Below are 25,065 nucleotides of genomic sequence, written 5' to 3'. Positions count from 1 at the left end.
TGCAAGAATCAGTTGTTAGAAATGATCTAATGCAAGAATTAGTTGTTAGAAGTTATCTCTCTTTTTACCAAAATAACCCTTAGTGATTACAAATGATGACATTAGAGTTTGCAGTTTGAGAGTTCAGTGTTAGCTTGGCACTTTTGAGATGGACAACTTCATCAGCTTCTAAATGTAACTGACTGAATCTACACACTTTTGAACACACAGATGACTTTACCAATTAATTCCTCAGCTTACCAGACTCCAACTGACTGATTCTACGTATGACATCAGCGAGGGCACTCTTCAAACAGACAATCTCATCTCCCTGTTGCGTGACCTTCTTCTCTAGGTAGGCCACTCGGTCAACCAGGTCCTCTTGTTCCTGACTGAGAAGCCCATCTGGAACACCGAGCAAAGGTTTCAGTGGGAGAACCAGCAATTTTAACACTGCAGTTCACAATATACATAATGCATCACACGAAACCTGACTAACAATTAAAGTCATGATGGTACAGTGGCATATATAATGTCAGATTCTGAATGTAGATTCTCAAGCCAACGGTCATCACAAAGATAAGGTACTGAGGATCCATTTTGAACTAAACACACTAATAATGGACAACATTTGTAGGACAGAGTAAAAGGCAATAATATCAGGCCAATTTTAATTTTTGTCCACAGAAAACCTAAAAGCAGGAGGGAAAAACAACAAAATCACCAGTAAAAGAAAAAACCCACATAGGTTTTTCAAAGGCATGCTAATCTCGTACGTGATATGAGTGTTGTACCACACTGACCTGTGTCGTAACAACTCGACCTGAGATTCTAACGATTATATTGGATAACTGATGACCTCCCAATTAGGTCACTTTGTGACGGAACCATTCATAACAAACACATGAATTCATTCATTCTACTTATTTGCATTGTGGGGAATGTAAACTTTGCGAACATTGCTGTGTCACTGTTTAATTGTAAGTCCAACTGTTACGTTATATCCGTCTAGAAACACAAACCTAATGTTTCCATCAGTAATGTTAGCTGAGCAACCCAAGAAACAGGATCCTGTGGAGTAGTTTACTGTAAGTGGCTGTACATGGCAATGACAACTGCCGTGCACCATGATTTTGGTTACTAATGGGAAAGGCGTGGTGATGTCATTACAGTGTGATGTCATGAAAAAGTGTACAACAGTACAAAATTCTTCCACAGCCTGTTTATGGAACTGGTTTTGGTTTGCAACCATAAAAATAACTAAAATACCCTAATTTCGTCAATTTAATGCATGTAAGATGTGGGTAATAAATAAAATGCCATACTCGGTCTTATCACATATGAAATATATGAAACTCGTGACCTTCCTGTGGTATCTGAGTGAGCAAAAGCAAGGTCAATACCGTATCAAGGACACACAATTCATATGTAATGAGACCTCGTGAGTACAGAATACCTGCCACCCACCAGCCACATTGTTTACTGTCACATCACCCTAACCCTAAACCTAACCCTAAATCCTACCCTAAACCTAACCCTAACCCTAAACCTTACGGTTAGCTCGTATACTTTAAAAGATGGTGGAAGGTATCTGGTATTCTGTAGTCTTACCACCCCGGGTACTATTTTCTATATATTTTCAAAGGGTCATCCAAAGACCTCAATGTTGTGTTAAGTGTTTGTTAGGTCAGAGGTTTTTTCGAATAATCCAATCTGGACCAGAAATATAATGTACTCATGCACAGTGTTGTACTCAACTACATATGTGAACATGCTACCAAAATGCCACCATGCCAAACCACCATATCCATCAAGTTGCTGACAAGGAGAAAACTAAGACTTTTAAGGTGAATAGGTCACACCCAAACCTATGAGTTAGAAAGTACTCAATTCTCACTTCAACATTTTTTTCGCTCTAGAAAAATCCCCAAATACCTGTTAAATGAATATGAAACTAAGCATGTCAACTCTTTATTATGAGAAACAACCATGTTTTGAAGTATAGCCTTACTCACTACCTATTCAACTGATGAAGGTGAAAGGATATATTCTGTAATGCTGACATCCATAAAACTCTCTTGATTATGTATACCACTTCTAAATGCCACTATAAGACCTCATGTGAACTGCTTCAGAAGAAATTCACACAATTGGACAAACCTTGCAATCCAATGGCAGCCCAGTGAAACAGAGACATTCTCCATATGTAATAATCATGGTCCTTAGGTGCTATACTACTTTGCATTACAACCTATTCTTATAGACTGAATGATGAATTAGACATACCAGTACTACCAGTACCAATTTACCCAGGAGTAGTTCTCCTAAGAAATCACTGTACACAAAGTGTAAACATAGTAAGTTAAAGATATCATGGCAGAAAATTTTATTGTTCTTGTGTGTAAATAAACCTCTTCCTGATATCATTTTCATTTTCGAACTACTTGAAATGTTTGCAAAATGTAAATGTATCATGTGTAAGATGAATCTTGATTCCTACCATTAATTAGATGGCTTCAGATAGTATCTGCATAATCTGGATCAGATCAATATCCACTTACTCGCTCATACCTGTGTTGTTTTAGAAAATGGCTGCCAATCTTGGTCTATGTTCTCAGATAGAAAACAGTATCATGTTATACAATAACTGCATGACATTTTCTGGTTTCAGTCACATCAATAACAGAGGACACCTGTCTTATGCATCACTGCTTGATACATTACTAGCAGTCAACATCTGGTTTGTCAAACAACAGGGCCAGGAAATACCTTTGGAAAATTACAATGCACAGCTTTTCCTCTAAACACAGCAGCATGTTGCTGTACACAGCAGTTATACCATCACTATGCTAGAATCACGATGCTAGGCCCTTGAAAGGATCTAAAAGTTACATTTGTAAACAATATATCTCCTTGAGTAAACACAATATCTCCCTGTAAGTGAGGCAAATTAATCCCATATTTTATACATCTCCATATTAGAAAAATCTCTTCAAGCCTATATTCCATACCTTAGTGTATAAAATCCATATCCTTTTGTAAGTAAACAACATTTTTTCAGTACGTAAAGAATATCCCAGAGTGTGTAAACACTATCTCATAGTGTATATAAACACAATATCTGTCTGAGACTACCATACATCTCTCTGAGACTAAACCATCAATCACTGTATAAACCCTGTACCTCTTTGCAAGTAAACCCTTCGCTAAAGGTAAGAAAACCAAGCATAGGGAAAAGTGACAAACAAATGTACCTACCTGTAATATCATCCAAGCTGTTCCCAAAACAATCATCCATTTTATTCCGCAAAATCTTAAACCAGGTATATGAGCATAAGCTTAATTTACACCGAAAATATCACACCATTATATAACGTCCTTCACACAAGAAAGCAATCAGCGTGAAATACCCAATGTAGCAAATAAGAGAAAACAAATCACAAGTCTTTGTTTTTTTCAACGCATGTTCTTTCAAATTCTGACCTCCATAATATATAAATACACCTGGGAGAAAGAAGCACTGTAGAAGCTTTTAGTCAGAATAGAATTTGCACCAATGAGTCATGTCACAACTACCCGACTTAGTCAAGTCTGTGGGAAAATTGAAGCCACATGTTTGAATGAGCGGGTACACACAATGAATGGACAGGTTGAGCTGATCAGAGTGCCTCTGAAAGGTGTTCTTGTGTTCTGTGTGTGACTGGCTAACAGACCGGTAGATACTGATATTGATCTCCTTCAGTGGTATATCAAAAAGCAGGCTGATTGTGTTCATAACATGCTCCACCTCTTCGTGCAAGTATTAAGCAGTGGAAGTGTTGCTTGTATATCAGTTCAGCCAGTGATTCATACTACTTAAAAAACAGATATTCTGTATTCTAAGAAGAAATGGAAAATGGGAAACTGATCAAATGACAGAGAAAAAATATTTAAATCAGGCAACCAGGTGTATTGTATTCATCCCAATAAACATGCTGTCTCGAAGATAAATAGAATGCTTAAGGACACCAATGTTGATAGAGGTTTTCTAATTATTATTACAAAGATTTAACACACTTTGAGATCACAGCAGATATGTAGTTCAATGCATCTTCATAAAAGATCAAGCATTCCCTCTTTGCCTGTGGGTTGAAAACTGGGTGCTGGTATTCAAGCAGAGAACACATGTATACCAATATCTGCTATCTGTAAATACTGCAATTCAGCATTTCAAGGCCAAGTTTAAACAAAAATTAAGTGTCTTCCACTTTTTTCATCATAAGAAATCTTTATCAAGCAGATTTATAGTCAAAACAATACATATATCTGGAGTAATTAACTTCTTTTTGCATTATATCAATTTAAGTTTCCACATTAACCGAGAGTTCTATGTCCACAATGAACACACCAGGAAAGGGCTTAGGGAAATGATGTCATTGGTGCCCAAATGATAACCAAATGATGTCATTGGCGCCCAAATGATAACCAAATGATGTCATTGGCGCCCAAATGATAACCAAATGATGTCATTGGCGCCCAAATGATAACCAAATGATGTCATTGGTGCCCAAATGATAACCAAATGATGTCGTTACACATTATTAGACCCATTTCACATAGTGCAGGTATACATGGGGTTCTTGTGTCTCGATGCACAGGCTACTGTTTCCTGGTCGTCAGCTGGCTAATGTGATCGGCTACACTATTAGACTGTACAAAAAGTGTTACCACGTAACCAAATTATATAATGTTCAACCTGAGTCGGTATTCTTACCAAAGGTAACTTCTTTCACCCAAACTGAAATGTATATATAAGCACTACATCTAGCTTGCCATCAGCGAACATTTGGTACATTGCTTCATAAATCATAAAATATATGTCCCTCCTCATCAACCTTTGCTTTGATGTCGAAACCATATCCAAATACATCCCGAAGATACCATTTGCAGTCTTGAATTCTGTTTGAAATTCATCTTTCTATGATATCATCCACCCACTGAATTTAGTGAAGATTAGTTGGCTCATAAATCTAGCCAGTCCTGAAACTAAATCAACTTGCATTGCGTCTTTCCTAATTCATAGTATGTCCTAATCTAAATGTCAAATTTCACATTGAGAATTGTTTCAAAAAGAAAAACAGAAAAAAAAGAACAAGAAAAAAAAGAAAACCGTGCCATTGAGATTAACAGTATTTTCATTCTTTGGCCAAATCACCTGTGATTGTTACGAAACATCGTCTATGAAACCAAGAAACAATGAGAATGTTTAGGAAACTACATGAACATCAAAGTGAACTGTCAGCTAGTGTGTTTACAAAATCACATTTAAAAAACATGCCTGTTATGTTTTGCCCATTATATCCAAAACACCTTCCTTACATGAATCTTCATACAGTTCAAAATAAAACGACAAATGGTCTTTGTCGCCAAAACCAGGTGTCTCAAAGAAATCTAGCAAAATATATCAGGTGTTGCGCAGTGAAAGGACCACTCATTAAAAATGTAAACAAAGACCATCTCAGATTTTATACTGTGTGTCGTTTTCTCATACTGTGAGTGATCTATTCGCCTACTCATTGCAAACACTTGAACATATATCAGAAGAGCATCATTACAAGAGATAGTTCAATAACAAAATATTCGTATTCTAATTATTTCCACGATTCAACACAACATAAACTTCTGTAAATGTACATCCAAACTGTAGCACTAATGATGAAAAAAAGGCGATATTTCAAACCAAAGTGGGGGAAGTACGCAGGCAACCTTTGCTCGCTTCACTTGCATACAAGTATGAGAAGACTGGTCATATTTTGCACAACGCCATTTGCACTGCAATTTGCCTGTGGTAAGTGTGACGCCATGAGTGACGCAAACTCACACACAACGATTATGGCACTTCTCCTCATTTCTGACTATTGCTCTTGATTACTTTCATGTAATATTTATGCATACATGTTGCTCGAAACAACAAAAGTTTCCTTCCAAACGTCCTGCGAACTCATGTCGATGATCATGCCATTTTGAGAAAGCTGCTTCCCAGTAGTGATGTCATATGTACATCAACATTGCTATAAATATTTGACATTTTCATTGAGGTGACATTATGAATGAAAATACACACGATCATTTAGTTCTTGCTGCTTACACTTACAGTTGTAATGCTTCTTTCGTAATTTTACACATGTGTTTTCAAGTGATTAGTGTCAGTTTTGGCTTTGGGACTAGACAGGAGTCCAGTCTAAATCAGCTCAGGCACCAATTACATCATAATCAAAGTGCGGTAATTATGGACTGTTTAGCTCGGCAAACAGAGGCCTGGTAATGGAATATCATTTCAGTACTTACGGTGCCAGTTATAAATTCTTTGTAAGAAGAATGAGTGTATATTTTCAAACAAAGATATTAAGTAATTAACAATATCCACATCGGTTGACATAAGAAAACAAGTGATTTTTTTTGTATACACTTCCCCTTTAAGGTGAACCCAATTGCTTTATAACAGATTAACGACATTCATACCTTAACAGAGATTTAAACACCCATACCTTTTGCACAGACTTACAACAGTCCTAGCTCTAAGGTTGAATTTTACAACAGCCAAGTGAGATCATAAAGAATAACAAGTGTATTCTGAGTCTGATAAGCAGAGGAGTAGCTAGCTGGATTAATGCATTGGTTTCATGGTTTATGTTTGGGACTAAATGAACAAATGGTTGCTAAGCAATAATCTGCGCAAGTCTTGTTTTAAGCATTATGCAATTACTTTAAGGGCAATTACTTTAAGACTTAAGACAATGACAAAAAAGGTATGCTACACAACAGTCATAACTTTCACATTTTCATACAGATGTCTGAAAATTCAAGACAAGAATTTCTTAGTTGAAAGGACATTGTTTCCCAACTCTTTTATCAAGAAAGTCATTTACAAACCTGCTTTTGCCAGAGAAGGTTGTGACTTTGACAGTATCAGCATGCTGCTGTAGTACTTAGGCATTGTCAGTGAACCTCCACGATGTCCTTACCCAAAATGAACCATGTACATCAGACAAGATTTCATCTGAGGTGTTCCAGTCTGCCAAACAGTTTTTGTCACAGCCTCAGAAGGATGCTATCCAGAACGTGACCAGGGAGGACATCTGCTGCTTGGTCATTCAATAATCGTAACATAAAATTGGTTTATCGACACTGCCATAAACACCAAATCTCTCTCAGGTCGTGATCTATGCAAGAATCGAAGAGTCTAAGTGTATATCAATAATGAACAGATTGCCATCTGAACCTTTTGCATTATGCCTCAGTTACAACCTGCCATATTCTTTCAAATCCTTTAAAAATTCCAGGTTTCAAGGACCTTATGACAGAAAAGTTCCAGACTAATTTCTGCTAGTAAAATGTCAATAAATATTTTCGTACAAATAAGAAGAATCCGAACAACACGACGTAAACAACATCTGATTTGAGTTTGTTTTTACTGATGTTTTGTTTCATTTGGAGGACACTCAATTTTACACCTAACTTGCCCTAATTCGTGGCGAGTACAAGACAGTTTAAAGTTAGTTATTTCTGTTTGCTATTCTGATATGTCACCAATAGCTAATGCTCCAATCAACTGTTTAACAGTAGTATCTACACAGCAGCACTTCATGACTTGATGTATATATGGCGCCCTTTACTTGGTAATAATATTTTTAGCAGATAACCAATTTGGGATTGCTCTTCAGCCTGCACAGCTTCACGCTATACAGAGTATTTTACTTGGTGAGGTTATTATGCGAAACAGCCATCAAAAATGACTTCCTCTAGGGGTACTTGTCCTTACATTAAGAGCTCACCAACAGCTCTTTTGACATACATTTTATGCATTAAGCAGTCACGGTCCCAAATAAATTGAAAACAAATTCATATAGATCACGTGATCAAGTGAAAAGGTATTTCAGATCACATTATCTGACGAAACTTTATCAGGTCAGTATTCTAGACCATCACTGAAACTGATATGGATTAATATGGATATTAAGATTATTAATAGAGTAATAACAAATGTTTATATATGATGGGTAAGAACTGTATTCCCACATGAACATGTGATCCTCAGCATAAAGAACGGCAATGTTCAAGTATTGTTACACATCTTGCTGACAATATACTGTAGGATTTAGCTAAAGTATAGCGTTTATACACTGGATAGACTTACTATTGTAAAACCACATAGGCAGGCTTCATTAACATAATCACCAACAGTCAGCCAGCTTTACACCGCCTAGTTTATGATCGAGACTGTAAATACACATGAGAACTGATAAATTATCTTTTATGCTTGTGAATGGCAAACAGAAATGTAAGACTTACAGCCGTCTGTCCCAGCCCCATGTTTTGTGTAAAGGTGTTTCAGGTATACAAAGGTAGTTCAGTCCATTCATTTAGTGAAACTTGGCTTTTAGTGGGAGAGAGAAAGAGAGAGAAGAGAGGACAGAGAGAGTGAGAGTGAAAGAACACCTGAATTTTACAGAATACCATCTTGGTGAAATGCACAGATCATAATCTGGGTAACTTTGGGATAAAAATAATCAGAAGTCCTGCTACAACTAAGGTGCATAACTCTGCATATCAAATTGCTACACCTTACATGCACCAACTGGTCCCCTGAATTGTTTAAGTTTTCCAGTACAATTCTCAAGGATGAACGTCTGTTACATTGCCAGACACTGGCTACTTCAACAGTAGTGGGGCTAGATAATTCAAATCAATATAGGGCACAATTATACCGGCTGTAAATCATGGGTGAGTAGTGCCTACAACTGACATACATAGGCCGGCACAACTCAAATGGATGAATAATTATATGTAGGGACACAGAAATAGGCTGTATGCATGGAATAACTGTCAGTTTCTGTGAAAACAATCTCATCCAGTTTTCACAAAACAGTCCCTGGAAACAGACACTATTTGGGGGTTCCTTGACAAGTCACACCCAAACGAATGACCATCAAGAGCCTTTCATTGTTAGTTTAGGGCAGGTGTCTACTAGAGAATATTAGTCAGATAATGGCAAGATATTGCCATGACTGATGATTTGATTTAACATCATCACACCTATGGGGTTGTCTGATGTCGGATCTTTACCCTATCCTATCACCTTTGTTAGTTTCGTCTTACACTGCTTTAATAATATTGTAAAACAAGGTCTGCAGCATGAAAAGTAGACTCACACTTAGTCCCTGAATATATATAATTTTGATAATAACAAATAAACCCATTTAAATTCAAAAGGATATCCTGTGAGTTGGGAGATTCACCTGAACCTGAGGAAATCTAGGCTTCTTTCATTTTGGGCTTTAGCATTAAAGGGAGGGCTGGGGCAGTAGGGGAAATAATGTGGTTTAGGCACTTTGATACAGGCTACATGTTAAGCTAATGTGTATGTTCCAGGCTAATGCATCACCCCCAGGCTCCATGACTAACTCTGTACATTACATCCAAAGTATACTCTTGTCGAGATGTTCAAAACAGCATCACAAATAATGTCAGGTTTCTATTTCTATCGACACAAATTACAAAAAGAATGGGTCAGGAAATATTATTTGAAGAATATTAAAGCAATTAACAGGACTGTACATGGTGACTGTGGTTTTAGCAACATTCCAGCAATATAAAAGCAAGGGGCACAAGAAATGAGCATTACACGGTATACCCATTAGGAATTGAACCTGGTCTTTGGCAGCCCTATAAATAACAGGTACTGGCCAGTGACTGAAAGCAACAACAGTTCACATGATCACGGCACACCATTACCCTAATCATAAGAGCCTCACACAATTTCTATGCTGGAATACCATCATGGCTCGTTAGGGTTGTAGACAAGAATGTCAAAATGCATGACAAATTGTACATTTGGACAATAATCTCACAATGTGTTTCACAATGAAAAGATTAAACCATTACTCTGCATATTTTAATCAGGTATTAATGAATCCAAACCCATTTCCACCAGCTGCTGGTCACATGTAACAAGAGCAGACGTCAATTTACACATAGATGAACGGTATGTTGCAGTAACTACTAAATCACAAATACATGCCAGTAATGAAGTTTTGATGTGCATTCACCATCTTGACAATGTGGGGAACAGTTTCTGAAAGCGCAGATAATGCGAAAGGTCTGCCAACATAAAGACAAGTTATTCTGGGATGTAGACTTTCAAGAGAAGAATGACTGATCTGGCTTTGCCAACTGATACATATTCACAGTATTAGAAACCAGTGAGTTCTGATAGGTAAATAGCAATAAAACCTTCATTAAGTATGCATTGGGTTCATGTGTGACTTTCTATTCATGAATACAACTTATCCCTGGAGATCTTTCATCCATTCTTTAACAGTTCCTGCACACCGGGATAAGTAACTGCAGAAACAATACAACACTCAACATCAGCATCACATCACTCACACACTCATACATGCATGCACACACATATGCATGCATGCACAAACATCTGCATGCACACACCCACTAAAAGGTAATGAATTATATATTCCTAATCATTACTTACGAAGTTTTCGTTGGGTAAAAATGTCCTTTTCACTTCGATTTCAAACCACTACAATTTACCTCTAAACGTCTGAAACAGGGATTACGAAAAAGAACTTTGACAATGAGCCATTTTCAGCGTTACTAGCCATTTTCTGAATTTAGAATGGGCCACTGCCCTTGTATCAATAGTAAACTTCCAATTTTCAATGGGCCATTTTGTATTCCAGTGTGCAAAATGGCTCATGGCCACTGCCTTTCCCAATCCATGTGACATCATACTAACTACCAACATGCATCAAACAGTTTGCTTTCAGCATTTTTAACATGACATAAATAAGAGAATTCGCCTTTTCAAACATTCATTCCAAAACCTTCAACTCAGTCATAAGTGTTACATAATATTAAGTTTCTCTTCCTAGTTACTGTCCACCTCCAGCCTGACGGACATGTTACTGCATGATCACAACAGACACAAGCAGACAGTGCTCTTGATAAAAGCCACAGACAGACAAAATCATTACTAGTTCAGGACAAATTGCCAGCTATTATGCAATAAAAGCATAACTCATTCATAATTATGTGAACTGTCCACTTGGGTCCTCAATCCTATCCTTTTATATAATCCTTCTGGATAAGCACGCTCCTGCAGTTGAGAAGACTGTGATCCTTCGTCCTCATGCCCCATGGTACGATGAGACTGTACGTCACTCGAAGTGTATTCGGCGCAGAGCAGAGAGACAATGGCGTAGTACTCGGCTAGAGATACATCGGCAAATATATCGGCAGTGTTGCAATGATACCAGACACCTGATTATTTCAGCTAAAAGGAACTATTGTCTCCAGAGCATAGCCGACAGCATGGGTAAGCCAGCATCCCTATATCGGTTCATGGGCAAACTGCTTGGAAAGGGACGAGACCAAGATACTCAGACTCCAGCAGAGGAACAGAAGGAACTGGCAAACTCATTCAACTCCTTCTTTATCTCAAAAATAGAGAAAATTCGTCATGGTCTTACTTGTAACGGCGATTTCAGTGAACCAGTGTTTGTAGGTAGTCCCCTGTCGCATTTCAGAACATTTAGTCCCCAGGATATTGTACAACTCATTCGTTTGTCAAAACCCACTTCTTGTGACTCTGATCCAATTCCAACCAAACTTCTGATAAAGCACCTGGACCTGCTGATCTCCCCCATCACTATGATTGTTAATACAAGTCTTCAGAATGGTGTGTTCCCAAACAGTTTCAAGGGGGCAGTGGTCAGACCACTATTGAAAAAGTCTGGCCTGGATCCTCAGGACCTGAAAAACTTTCGGCCTGTCTCAAACTTGCCTTTCATATCTAAAATCATTGAGAAAGCAGTTCACTCCTGTCTCAAAGAACATCTATTAAGCCATGATCTCCTTGATTCTTTCCAGTCTGCCTACCGGCAGTACTACAGTACAGAGACAGCATTGCTCCAGGTAACAGACAAACTTCAACGTGCTACTGATGAGGGTAAGATTTCAGCTCTCGTCATGTTGGACTTATCCGCGGCTTTCGATACCGTTGACCACCCTAAACTCCTGACTAGATTGAAGCATCATTATGGACTGTGTGACCTTGTCCTTCAGTGGGTTTCCTCTTACTTGACAGACCGGTATCAATCGGTCCTTGTGGGCAGAGAGCGCTCTCCTGCTGTGGCTGTCTCCTGTGGGGTGCCCCAAGGATCGGTTCTTGGTCCGGTTCTGTTTGTACTGTACACAGGGCATGTTGGAAACATTGTCAGTGATCACGGCATGTCTCACCATGTTTATGCTGATGACACACAGCTTCTGGAATCCTTTCACCCATCAGAGTTGAATGAGTCTCTTCAACGCATCGCTGACTGTACACTAGACATAAAGTCGTGGATGACTACAAATAAGCTCAAGCTGAACGACACGAAAACCGAAGCTCTCCTTGTAGGCACAAGACAACAACTAAGCAAGGTGGAAGCTGTCATCCTCAAAGTTGCAGATGCGGATATCTGCCCATCAGATGTTGTGAGGAATCTTGGCGTTCACATTGATTCTTCTTTGACGTTCAATGCCCATGTCAACCAAGTGAGCAAAGTATGCTTCTTCCATCTCCGGTCGATCAGCAACATTCGCCAGTACTTGACTTCTGCAGCAACTCAAGCCCTGGTTCGAGCTCTGGTAACATCCAGGCTCGACTATTGTAACAGTGTTCTTTCTGGCATTAACTCCAATCTGGCTGTTAAACTGCAGAGGATACAAAACACCTCTGCCCGCATTATCAGTAGAACTTCCAAATGTGCCCACATCACTCCTATCCTGAAAGAACTCCACTGGCTACCAGTCAAAGCAAGAATTGACTTCAAAATACTCTGCCTGACATATAAATGTCTTCGTGGCTTGGCCCCTTCCTACCTGTCTAACCTGCTTCACCCATATGTACCAGCCCGCACCCTCCGTTCCAACTCTCAGAATATTCTTGTGATACCCACCTACAGACTGAAATCTTTCGGACACCGCAGCTTCTCCTACACAGCACCAGTCCTCTGGAATGCTCTTCCATGTGATATCAAAGACTCCAAAAGTTTTGACAGTTTCAAAGCAAAACTGAAAACCCACCTTTTCTCATTATACTTCACATAATTTAACCCATCTTCATCTTTGTACATATTTCTATTTATTTCTGTAGCGCTTTGAGCATACCTAAGGGCGTGGAAAAGGCGCATTATAAATGTGCATTATTATTATTATTATTATATTATTTTATAACTCATTTGCACACCTGCACTACATGTAATCTATGAAGCAGACATTACTTCTGGAGGATATACCGGTAACATTGCATGCACAGAAAATACACAATTCATTGATATAGTACAGTCTTATTACTCCGGAAACAATGTTTACCTTTCTTGTCCAATTGTGCTGACTGCCTATATGGTGCTAATACTTCCTCCACATCCGCGCTAGAATTCTCTTTCGACATTTTCCTCTGAACGGTCTCCAAACAATCTTGTTAGCTGACCAAAGGCAACTGTAAACCCTTCACAGGAATTAGGTCCACACTAACCTTCGACGACCACTAGCATCGATCCGCACACCAAAATCCGTTAGGCTTAACTCCTGAGCATACAATAAAATCCCAGTCGTCACTGACAGTCACTACTTCAAACAGATCCTTACACACGTCTCATGAAAGCCTGTATCAAGAATGATAAAACCACACAATAAACAGAGTCCAGTCAGTCTGCAGACTTATGCATCATCAGTCACAGCTACTGTCAGTACAGTTTTTTCACAGTTTACCATTCAGCATGCTCACTTGGCCAGAATAATTACTTGGTATTTTTGACAGCCTTCATACGACTTGGATTGTTAACTCAAGACGTGCTGACTTGAACAATAGCAGCTACCCTTTGGGAATCAAGTCGAAACTAACGTCATGAATCAGATCAAGATTGCTATACACTTGTGTGTTGTTGACCAGTGTTATCCGTCTTTCCTACTCACAGCTTGACTAATCAGGTATGACGCTGTTCACCAGATCAAATTCCTGGATCGTATAATTTTGGGACAGATTACTACCTGGATAATTCGTAAACATACATAGAGGTAAGATAAACGAGCTATCACACATGTTGTTTTAAAGAGGCCTACATGTTGTGACACTGGGTGTAGACAGAGAAAAGATTTACACCTGTAATCAATCAGTATGATTTATATCAAATCGTCCAGAACACTGACTAAGAAAAAATACTTTTATGCTTAGAGACGATTGATGATGTACTAGTATAGAGAATTTACCGCAGTTGAGCACTGAAAGGATTCACTAAATACACACAAAACACTATCCTTGAGCCATTAGTCGGTCAACAACATTGGTTCATAGGACAGAAAATTAAGGGTCAATTCACATTTCTTAAATGCACGCCTATGATACACAGGTAGCTGGAATTGTTCAGTGGATTTTTTTTAGTTTTGAACATAGGAATTGGTGTGGTAGTTTTTATCATATCCATCTACACAACACTGTGACTAAAATCAAAGGTTATCATTCTTTATGAGCAATTATCTCCAATTTTTGCCTTTAACCATTCACACCATGATACAAATTTGCCACAGAGGGGATTAAGTTCATAGTTTTCCAAACTGATTCATTATGCATATTCATTAGACAGAGCTTAGTAATCTGTGCTTCCCCACCTGTCAATGTCACTCATCAGCAGACGTTTGTCTGCATGTGTACTCAGCTCAAAAGTAACATGGTATATAATTTCCACCCTCATCAAATGTGCATTTACAGCCACCAGAATGATAAGAAGCAAATCAACTACTAACAAGCCCTGAATGGAAGATCACTTGCTTGTTTTAGGATGGTTACCATGGTTACAGGATATTGTAATAGTACTTCTATAGAATCTGAAAGCACCACATTTCCATGTATATATTTCCTCATTGCATCAGTTCTTTTCAATATAAATGGAAAGTAAGAATAACTTCTGTAAAACGGCTGAATACATTTCCACTTGATTCAGAAGACAAAAGGAATTTGCAAAATTTGCAAATGATTACACTCAGTTTTTCTTGGAAATCACTTTTTCTAATAGTAACTAGTTCCTTGAATCTGTTTTCAATTTTCAAGGTAACACACCTATCTTAATATACAAAACAATCTGAATCTGATGTTCCAGTTTACAACTTAACACGTCCTCCTGTCAACATACAAACCACCACACAGGAAATTAGAACTCCTTCCTCAAAGTTGAAACACAAAACAATCCATATACAACGGTTGTGGTGCATCAGCAGATACTCTCAACGAACCTAACGCCAGTCAAGCAAGAAACACTAGTGCCACAGACTTGTAGCTAAAGAGATGCCCATTTGTATCAACTTCCATCAACAGTGTATGTCATAACTGATCAAAACTATGACAAAAACTTCATACAGTGTTACCAACTTAAGGCTGATCCATTAACCTGCACCATGGTCGAAAAATCTGGCTAAGTATAACAAGGAACCATCTGGGCAATTCATTAATTACCGTATTCACCAACTACAGAGCCGTTATTCCACTGTACAGAGCTACATACATTTCTTTTCTACAGAGACTCATGGTAGCCGAGAGTTTCGTGTATTCACTTGTCCTGACCTCAGACCCTGGTTCAATTCAACACGTGGGTCAAATATGTAATGTTATTTTTCTTAATACATAAGCACCCAAACAGCATTATGCCACGATGGCAAATATGGTATTTCCCTTAGTCACAGCCAGCCACTGCTTTGATATTCTCTGAGAATAAATAACTTTGACAGAAAAAGTGAACACAAAAATTGAAAATGAGATGAGAAGGTATCTTCTGAACCTGTAGAAAACCTGTAACACAGACTACCGTTGAGGCCACAGTTCATGATTTCTCCACACTACTTAAAAACAATGTTAAGTTTATGAAACTAATACCACCAACCTTGTCACAGTGTCTCTGTGGACCCGTGAAGGTTCTGGGGTACAATAGGCCTTCAGCAAACCATGCTTGCCATATAAGGCCACTATGCTTGTCATAGGAGGCGACTAACGGGATCGGGTGGTCAGGCTCGCTGACTTGGTTGACAACTGTCATCAGTTTATAAATTGTGCAGATCGATGCTCATATTGTTGGTTACTGGATTGTCTGGTCCAGACTTGATTATTTACAGATCGCTGCCATATAGCTGGAATATTGCTGAGTGCGACGTAAAAATAAATTCACTCACTCACTCAGTGTCTCTGTGGGTAAGACTTCACATTCTTCCACATCTATTAATAGTCAGGGTGCTGTTGCACAAAACAACTTTAGCGGTAAGACTATCTTAGGTCTACTTTCTGGAGTTATGGTCACCTTATGTAACCACTAGGATAGCTTTGTAAAACAGAACTCTATTCTAGCAATATATATAAGGTTTCTAGGGCAACACACTGTTCAATATTGTGATCATGGTGCAAAGTATAAATTATGATCACTAAGCAGAACTGTGGTCTGAGTTGCTTCAACAAGATGGCATTGTGCCCTGAGGACCCCAAATCAGATTGTCTTAACTCATGTACTATTCACAACATAAACCTTAATAAGATATAAAGTCATGAAGCTCTGAAATGGGCCCCTGGGCGATTAACAGAGGAACTACATAACATGGTAAATGTGTGGTACAGTTCAACCCACAATGAACTTATCAGTGGATCTAGTGCAGCTGCTTCATCAGCTATGTGAACTATGTCTCTCCATGTGCATCCTCAGATTCTGTGAATACCTTCCCCATCTCCGTTTACATCACAATGTTTAATCCATCAGCAACACAATGCAGATTGTATACTACGTGTGAATCAGGTTACCTACTAATGCATTTTAGTTTGGCTGATTCGGCATAATCGATGATACACAATGAATATATTAGCAAATCTTTAACATATTAGACCTTGGTACATATACACATTGTGTAGGTACCAGGTGTGAAATCTCTGTCACAAATGTGTGGACACCCAAAGCCAAAGTCAAAAGTGTGTTCAACAACTATTGTGATCATCTAGTTGTGTATGGGGCAGTGGGGTAGCATAGCAAGTTTGAGTGTTCATTCGTCATGCTAACAACCTAAGTATGATTTTCTCACATGGATTCAACCTTTGTGAAGGCCATTTCTGGTGTCCCCCAAATATTGCTGGAATACTACTAAAAGCTACGTTTCTATAAAAATCACATGGGCTTTTATCACACCAGACACAGCATGGCTATCACCAGACTAACATCTAATCTGAACACAAACCGTGATAGTGTCAGGCATGCTGTAAATGCTGTGGATGTTGACACCTTCGTGACAGCTGATGACAGCTCATCACATTATGATGACATGCTCATCACAGGAACACTATCATCGATTGATCAGCAGCAGTGTTTGAAACACCTGAGTAGATGGTTGAGTGAGTGGTTGAATGAGTGGATGGGTTGGTTGGCTGGTTGGGGGGGTGAGTGAGTGAGGGAGTGAGTGAGTGGACAAAACATAATACAACAGTGAAAAGTATTTATTCCCTACACTCCTAACCTAAATCAATGATTTATATAAAAATACGAAATTATCTCAGTCATCAAATCATTTAATCAAAGAAGACAAAGTCAAAAATCTTTTGCGTTCAAGGTGAAGCAAACCATGCAATTATTTTGACTACGAGGTCCAACACATCAACAAAATCATGACCTTTTTACAGACGTAGTACTTACACAGGAAGCCAATTTTTACCTTGAGACATCTGCTATTTCAACACATCAAAGTTTGACACATTTAACTTCATGTGCCTTTTTTGACTTTGTAGGTATTATATTTCTCATTTGGTACTCAAGTCTGCTTTCAACATTTCCAGTTATCAAAAGGTACAACCAGATATAAACAAATAGTATCTAGATTGTTCAAATGACACTACCCAGAGTTCACAGGGGCTGATCAAATCAGGAGGGCTTTGTCAAATACTGAAACATTTGCTCATCAAATATCTCACAAAGAAATCTGTTTCATGATCAAGTGTCAGTTTAATCCAGATGTAAACAACCAGAAAATTACATTCAAATGTTCAATAGCTCATAAATCAGTCTTTCCTTTTTAAATCAGTGGGTTTTTTCTTTAATAATGTATGAGGCCCCCAAGGAATATGGGTTGGAAGACTTAAAGCAATTATGGATTTGGATTTTTAATTTTTAAAATTCACTTCCTATTTGTACCCTGTTGCTTTCAAAATAATTTTCATGCAACATTTTTTGCTATTATGGACACATAAATAGATATTGAGCTCGTTCAGTATCTTCAAAAAACAAAATCATGATAATGTCACACTTATTCATAAGGGGCCCTCAAAATTGTTCAAATATATGTCACCAAGATCACCATCCAATGTTAGGCTGTGTTAACACAAAGTCTGCCACTATACAACCCTAACTGGTGGAAAGCAAACAAACATAATGTTGTGTAAATAACAGTGTATTATATGAGTTAGCACGAGGCTAGGTTAGAGCAACCTAGTGTCAAAAGCCAGGCTAGGTTGAATGCACAGCTGTTATGACTGAAGCAACCTTGGTCTTGTTTGGAGTTGAGGAATCAAGGCCCATAACTCCTCCATGCAAGCAGACTTTCCACAGCAGTGCGGACAAGTTGATAGTGGATCCCTTGTGCACCACAACCTGGGTTCTATTCCTGGGGTGCAAATTATCAAATTTTAGAATACTAGTATTGTTCTGATATTGTTAAAAACAGAAGAAATACTCACTCCCTCACAATAATTAACCATGGTTGAGCCAAGCGGATAGTGCATTCTCTGCTTACTAATTTGTGGATGAATTTCCACTGGAGTCCCTCTCAATGAAAGTGTTGAAGAAAATTAAAGCCAGGTCATTTGGCTCCTTTCAGAGACAAAAGACAAACTGACAGAATTACACATTCCTGACGAGCAGACTCATCTGAATTATAGCAACACAGTATCAAAGCATTAGCTTTCACAACACGCACTCATGAAACCACAGAATTTCTGACTGTGACACACAAATTAAACAACATCTTTTCCTTACAATATGTTCAGGGGAACATTCTGTTTATATGAGTAATCACCATCCAAACTATTTACTACTACAATTTGCTCCACAACTGAATAATTTGCTGCACAACTGAATTGCTGTCAGCTATCACCTATCACAATGACTTAAAAATCATAAATGTCATACTGTGCCTAAGCTGAAGTTGAACATGTCAGTGTGACCTGACAATGCAACAAGTTTGCATAACTCGTGCAGGTGCTTGAAATAATGTCACGACTTACATATATTAATGATAAATGATTTTAGTTCATACTTGTATTCATTCCAAAGTACGCATTTTGATCATTATGACATCCATTATTTTAAGGTTCAAGTTCCATAAGCAGCATTTTTAGAAGTTGGAGAGACTGTTACATTGCCTGAATAAAGAATTGTTCATTAATAAAGTTTGTCTCTATTTTAAGCTTTATTGAGCTAAAGACTATAAAAACAGAATATTCAAATCTTAAATCCTATCAATAATGAATCTAACCACAAAATCATTACGCCTTGGGTGTGTGCCAACTCAAGATGGTTCTGGCATACAAAGAAATAACATCTGAGACTTGAACACTCAAGCTATGGATCTTGGCATAGTTGAAGAACACAACTCTGTCAACGAATCATGGTACTGAGACTACTAGGTCGATGGTGAACCAGTGGCAGACGCCTCAGCACAATTCCAACAGTGAGGCAAACTTGAAAAAAATAGTGAAATCAACTCAGTTTGTACAAATTGGTCCTTGCCTGGCCCTCTGCATTAATAGGTGCAACAGGAACTGATTGGTTCGGAGTCAGAATAATGTGTCTGAGTGGGATATTCATGGTTAACTGCAACAAGGTGTCTCAGTGAGCTAGTACTATTAACCCAGCTTAAGTCTGGGCGAGTACAAGCAGCCACACATACACACACACACACACGCATACACATCATCATATGAGCAAAACATTCTTAAGTAGGATGTCAAAGAAACTTAAACTCAAATTATCTGACATAAGACCTGCTTGGTCAACTAGATCATTAGCTTGTGGAGAGGAGGATTGATGAGTTGAGAGCCATATCAAAACATGCCAGTCTAAGTAAACTTATCCTCAGCACTTTTCGTTACACTCCACCACTGAGTCTAACAAAACCTTATGGGAGGTTGCATCAGGTAACCTTTGAGATTGACCAATCAGAACACAGCTTACCAAATCGCGAAAGTGCACATTCGCACATACCTTTTGAACTTTTTATCTCGAAAAGGTTCGTACCCGAATGATTCTGAATGTTATTTAGCGCACGATCGCTTCCGGGTGATGCACACGGCATACGTACAGCCATGACAACGGTGAGTGAACAGTCACTGAAAATAGTGTTTTTCACAATATTCAAGGATGTTGTCTGGCGGAAATATTAGCTAATGGTAACCGTGTCAACAGAAACCCCAAAGCGTATATACTGTAGGTCAAATAACTGTGTTATATGCTGATTTTTGTTTGTGGAGAGATCTGTGTCATTGACCTGAATATTTTGAAAGTCCCTCTGATCCCTAAATAGTAGCCATTGTCTGATTGGTTAAATTTATTTAACCGTCTCGTGTTTGATTGGACTGTGATTGGTTGCTCAAAGGTTACCTGACGCGACCTTCTACTAGGTTTTGTTAGACTCAGTGGTGGAGTGTAACAAAATACACTGAGACGAAGTTTACTTAGACTGCAAAACATGCATACAGACATATTTGTTACTGCGCCTAATGCTAAGGGACAAAACAAAGATTGGTTGGCCTGGCGTAAGTATACTGTTTCTGAGATGTTGAGCATGGTATCTCAGTGGGCAAGTTCTATAACAGGAACAGGAACCCAGACTAGTTCAAGCAGCTATTCACACACATGCATGTATGCACGTGTGTGAGTATTTATGCATGGACAGATGAACAAACGGATGGACAGACAGATAGAAGTATGTATTGTAAGTATGCATATTGTTAAGTAAATATAATAAATTAGATCACAATTTTTACCATTAACCTAATGGCAGCAAGGTATTTTTCTGGACTAGAGAAAACCAAAATTCACTTCTAATCCTACATTACTTCCCCTTTGACAAAGGGCATTGTCTTCCTGCACAACAAATCAATACTCTTGCCATGTCCACCACAATAACAAACAAAAGTTTGTTTCTACATTAATGCTTCTACATCTGAAGTGTGGCACAAAAACAATGCGTGTCCACCACTGTGACTCGATGCCTCCGGCCCCCAAGGCACAACCACAGCCATAGAGATATCCCTGTTCTGGGGACTGTCCCCTGCCTCAAAAGAAAAAGTACATCCATAAAGGGTATAGCACAGCTCCTCCAGAACATGTGACGAATACAGCTAAACCATCATATTTGGGGAAACTGAAATGTCTCGGCCACCATATCACAATGAAATACATGCACACTGAGCAACATTTCACAAAGAAATCTTGATGTTACCAAAATGTTAATGTAATACAGATGTAAGACCGATTCCATACTGAGATCGCTTTGATATCAGTATCAATGTTTTTGTGTGTGTGTCAATTTTACATGTACAGTAATAAGAGGCTCCAGGGAGGATTACAATTCCATTTACAGGGATAAGTATTTAAATATTCTGTGATATTGTGCTTAACATTATTGTTGAAAAATTACACCAGTAACTGTCAGCTAAAAAAATTGTGAAATTAAATTTGGAAGTTCTTTCAAATGAAAACAGATAAAAATGCAACTGGAAAATTAATAACTTGCTGCCAAAATAAATATAAAACTCTAAAACAGTGAAATCATGAAGATATGTTCTAATGAGTTCAATAAGCAAACTTTCAGCTGATGTTGTGCAATATTCACTCACTAACTCCCGCAACACTGCTTATTCATGAATCAGCATTCTTTTCAAAATGCTGGCAATTCTCCTAATGATAAAAAGACGTTGCTTTAGTTACAGGAAAACAGACCCTCATCTGACTTCATTATGGTCAAAAATCAATTTCTTGAGTTTGTGGTATTGTATAAATATCCACACCTAAGTACTGGGCTGGATAATGCAAGGGAGGTAACTTCACATAGCAGTAATGGCAGATAGACGACAACAAACACTTTTCACATTTCAGCCTAGATCACACAAAATATTTTGATACAAATAAAACTAAATCTAAGCAATGACTAAACAATGCTAAAAATTGTTGCTGTTTTTTTCAAAAACATTCCAAAACCACCACCATTACTTCACAATTGTGCTTTCAACAAAAGTGAATATTTACTTAGGGTGATGTATAGAACATTTATTATCAAAGTTTCATCTAATAGCCTAGTCTTATTGCAATAACATGGCAGGATACTTCATACAAAGCAATAGAATCTTTTTCTCACAAATGAATTTTCTACAACATATAGATAGACATAAAATGAATGCCAGACGAAAGAAACTGTTCATATTTTTTGCAACAGGATGTTTAAAGAATTATGGGGACAAGCTTGAATCTGTGCATTAGTTATACAAGCTAAAGTACATAAGCATGCTTTAATTCAATATCCTGAAGATTATAAATTAGCTAGTTACATGACTCAAATTTTGAAGCCAAACAGATCCAGATTTGTTCTGACATGATGAAGTAAACTTCCGTTTAATGAAACATTATTTGCATATGTATTCAAACATGCTAGACAAATGTTACATGAGAAAATATCTGATCTGTTTAAAAATTCACCAAGTAATTGTGACAATTCCACTTGTTCAAAATTTGAACAAGTCAGTTCACATTTTTCGACCACATATAAAGTGAAATGCAAATTTGCATGCCCAATCCAGTGTTAAGTAGCAGAACGCCCAGAACAATAGGCATCTGTTACTGGCGAAAAGTTACAATGAAGACAACCATTTCTTTGAGGACCTGCTCTGATCTAAAAGTAAACACTGAATATTTCTCGTCTCCTTGATGTAAACATTTTGTGTGTCTATTTACCTTGATGTCAACGTGGATGCCAAGCTAAAGTTGACAATGCTGCACAGTGGTCAAGTTGACATGGATAACAGCTTAACATGCTTCCACCTCTCAGGATAAATAACAGGTTTTGAATAATGAGGCAGGAAAAGTGTCTTTATGCCACAGATTGCTATCAACATTGACATATCCCATGACACTATAGACATTTTTCCATTTCCATTGGTTGTATAAATGCCTATATTTTACAGATAGTATGAACATGCTTCTGTCTCTTAGTATAAATAACAGGTTTTGAATAATGGGCAGGAAATGCATCTTTCCATCACAGGACTGCATAAATGCCAATATTTTGCAGCACAACTATCTTTACATCACAGATTTGTGTAAACTGCTTTATTTCTTAGGCAAAACTGTCTCTGTATCACAGGATTATATACATGTATATTTCTTTATACTACACAATTGTCAATAACATTTTAAACAAAAATCAAAAGAATTTGAATGAAATGATAATATATATTCTTACAATCCTGATGCATTTTAAAAACATGAATTTGAGCAAATTCTGTAACTCAAGGTGTCAATAATTATATTTCCACCAGATTTTGAATTTAATGTCTTACTCTTACAATGTATGAAATATTACTTTTCTCAATAAAATATAGATATAAATTCTTTCAAGTTGTGAAACCTACATTAATACTTGAATGACTCTTAGGATAAACATACAAGCAGTCATGGTCACAATTGGGAATAATCTGGTCAAAACACCTGTTCTCTCAGTCAGTGTCAGTAGTTGGTAAACCTATTCCTTACTGAAAACTATCACTTGTGACTGTAGATAAGTATTGTACCTACATAGAGAAACACAACACATTTGGACATTTCTCTGCCAGCATGGCAGACTATCCATTATAACAACTGTGTTTTTGCCAAACATTTTACTTCCACGTCATCAATCTGTGGTGAAGTCAGACAGTTGCAAAATAGAATGGAACCAAGTTATTTTAGGCCCTTGTTTTCTAGTCTGTTGGTTTCAATCAAAATCATGTGAACCATCATATTTCAGTAGAATGCAATGCCATATTTAAGATGGTTTTCTTCTTCAGTTGGGACACTTGGGTAGCTCAGAGAATTCATTTATCATGCAAAAGATCCAAGTTCTCTATGATTTGGGGAGTTTCATACAGTACTTCTTGTATATCACCACCATAAACGTTAACTCACTCACTCACTCAGTTTCAAGGATACCCTTGTGGTAGAGCCAAGTGTTTATGGCTCTGAAACATTTTGATCCCCAGGAACAAGTGTCAGGCTGCTTCAAGTAATTGAACATTGATAGACCTGACTCCTGAGCCCAATCCTTGACTGAACATCAGATTGAGAAGGGAGAGTCATATACACTCAGCAACAGGTGTTCCTGTGTACCCATGCTTACTTTCCATCATCACTTCATGCTAACATTAACCATCTTCCAGAATGGTTGACCTAGATGGTGATGCAGAATCGTCTCCTACCATCGTGACCCACTGGTATGTTATAAACATTTGGGTACTGAAAAAAACAGTCAGAAATAACTATATTGACACACATTTTAAGCTAATCAGTGTAATAGAATGTATCAGTTCTAGTAATCATTTATACTTTCATTTTATCCTTAAGTTTCCTTTTGTAAATGTGTATCTCTAAATATTCTTTACTGGCAGCTCTAGGAAGTTTTGTACCGAACACAACCCTGTCTGTCTGCCATGTTGTGTATGAATCAGGTGTAGACACCATTGTTATCACTAGCTTTAGTCTGGACAAATTATGTCAGACTAGTGGTAAACAACCATCATCATCATCATCATCGTCATCATCATCATCATCATCATCATCATCATCATCATCATCATCATCATCATCATCATCATCGTCACCATCATCAACCATCATCATCATCATCATCATCACCATCATCATCATCATTGTCTTCATCATCATCATTGTTATCAAGACATCAGCTTTAATGTTACCCATGCCATGTAGCATGATCCTC

The 25,065-nt window shown here is 37.9% G+C and overlaps 1 protein-coding gene across 13 annotated transcripts in view; it reads right to left on the bottom strand.

The window, feature by feature from the left end:
- Positions 1–25,065, bottom strand: part of LOC137293506 (echinoderm microtubule-associated protein-like 1) — an 81,674-nt gene that overhangs the window by 36,226 nt on the left and 20,383 nt on the right. For 11 of the 13 annotated variants that reach the window (XM_067824092.1, XM_067824096.1, XM_067824100.1 and 8 more), the window contains exon 2: positions 241–384. In XM_067824092.1, coding sequence (XP_067680193.1) covers positions 241–384 — 144 coding nt within the window. Of the gene's footprint in view, positions 1–240; positions 385–13,392; positions 13,989–25,065 lie in introns of those variants that run through there. The other 2 variants (XM_067824093.1, XM_067824088.1) reach the window with 2 other exon arrangements.

The sequence above is a fragment of the Haliotis asinina genome, chromosome 8, assembly GCF_037392515.1.
Source record: "Haliotis asinina isolate JCU_RB_2024 chromosome 8, JCU_Hal_asi_v2, whole genome shotgun sequence".
Classification (NCBI taxonomy): domain Eukaryota; kingdom Metazoa; phylum Mollusca; class Gastropoda; order Lepetellida; family Haliotidae; genus Haliotis; species Haliotis asinina.
This window is presented reverse-complemented; position numbering and strand designations above follow the sequence as displayed.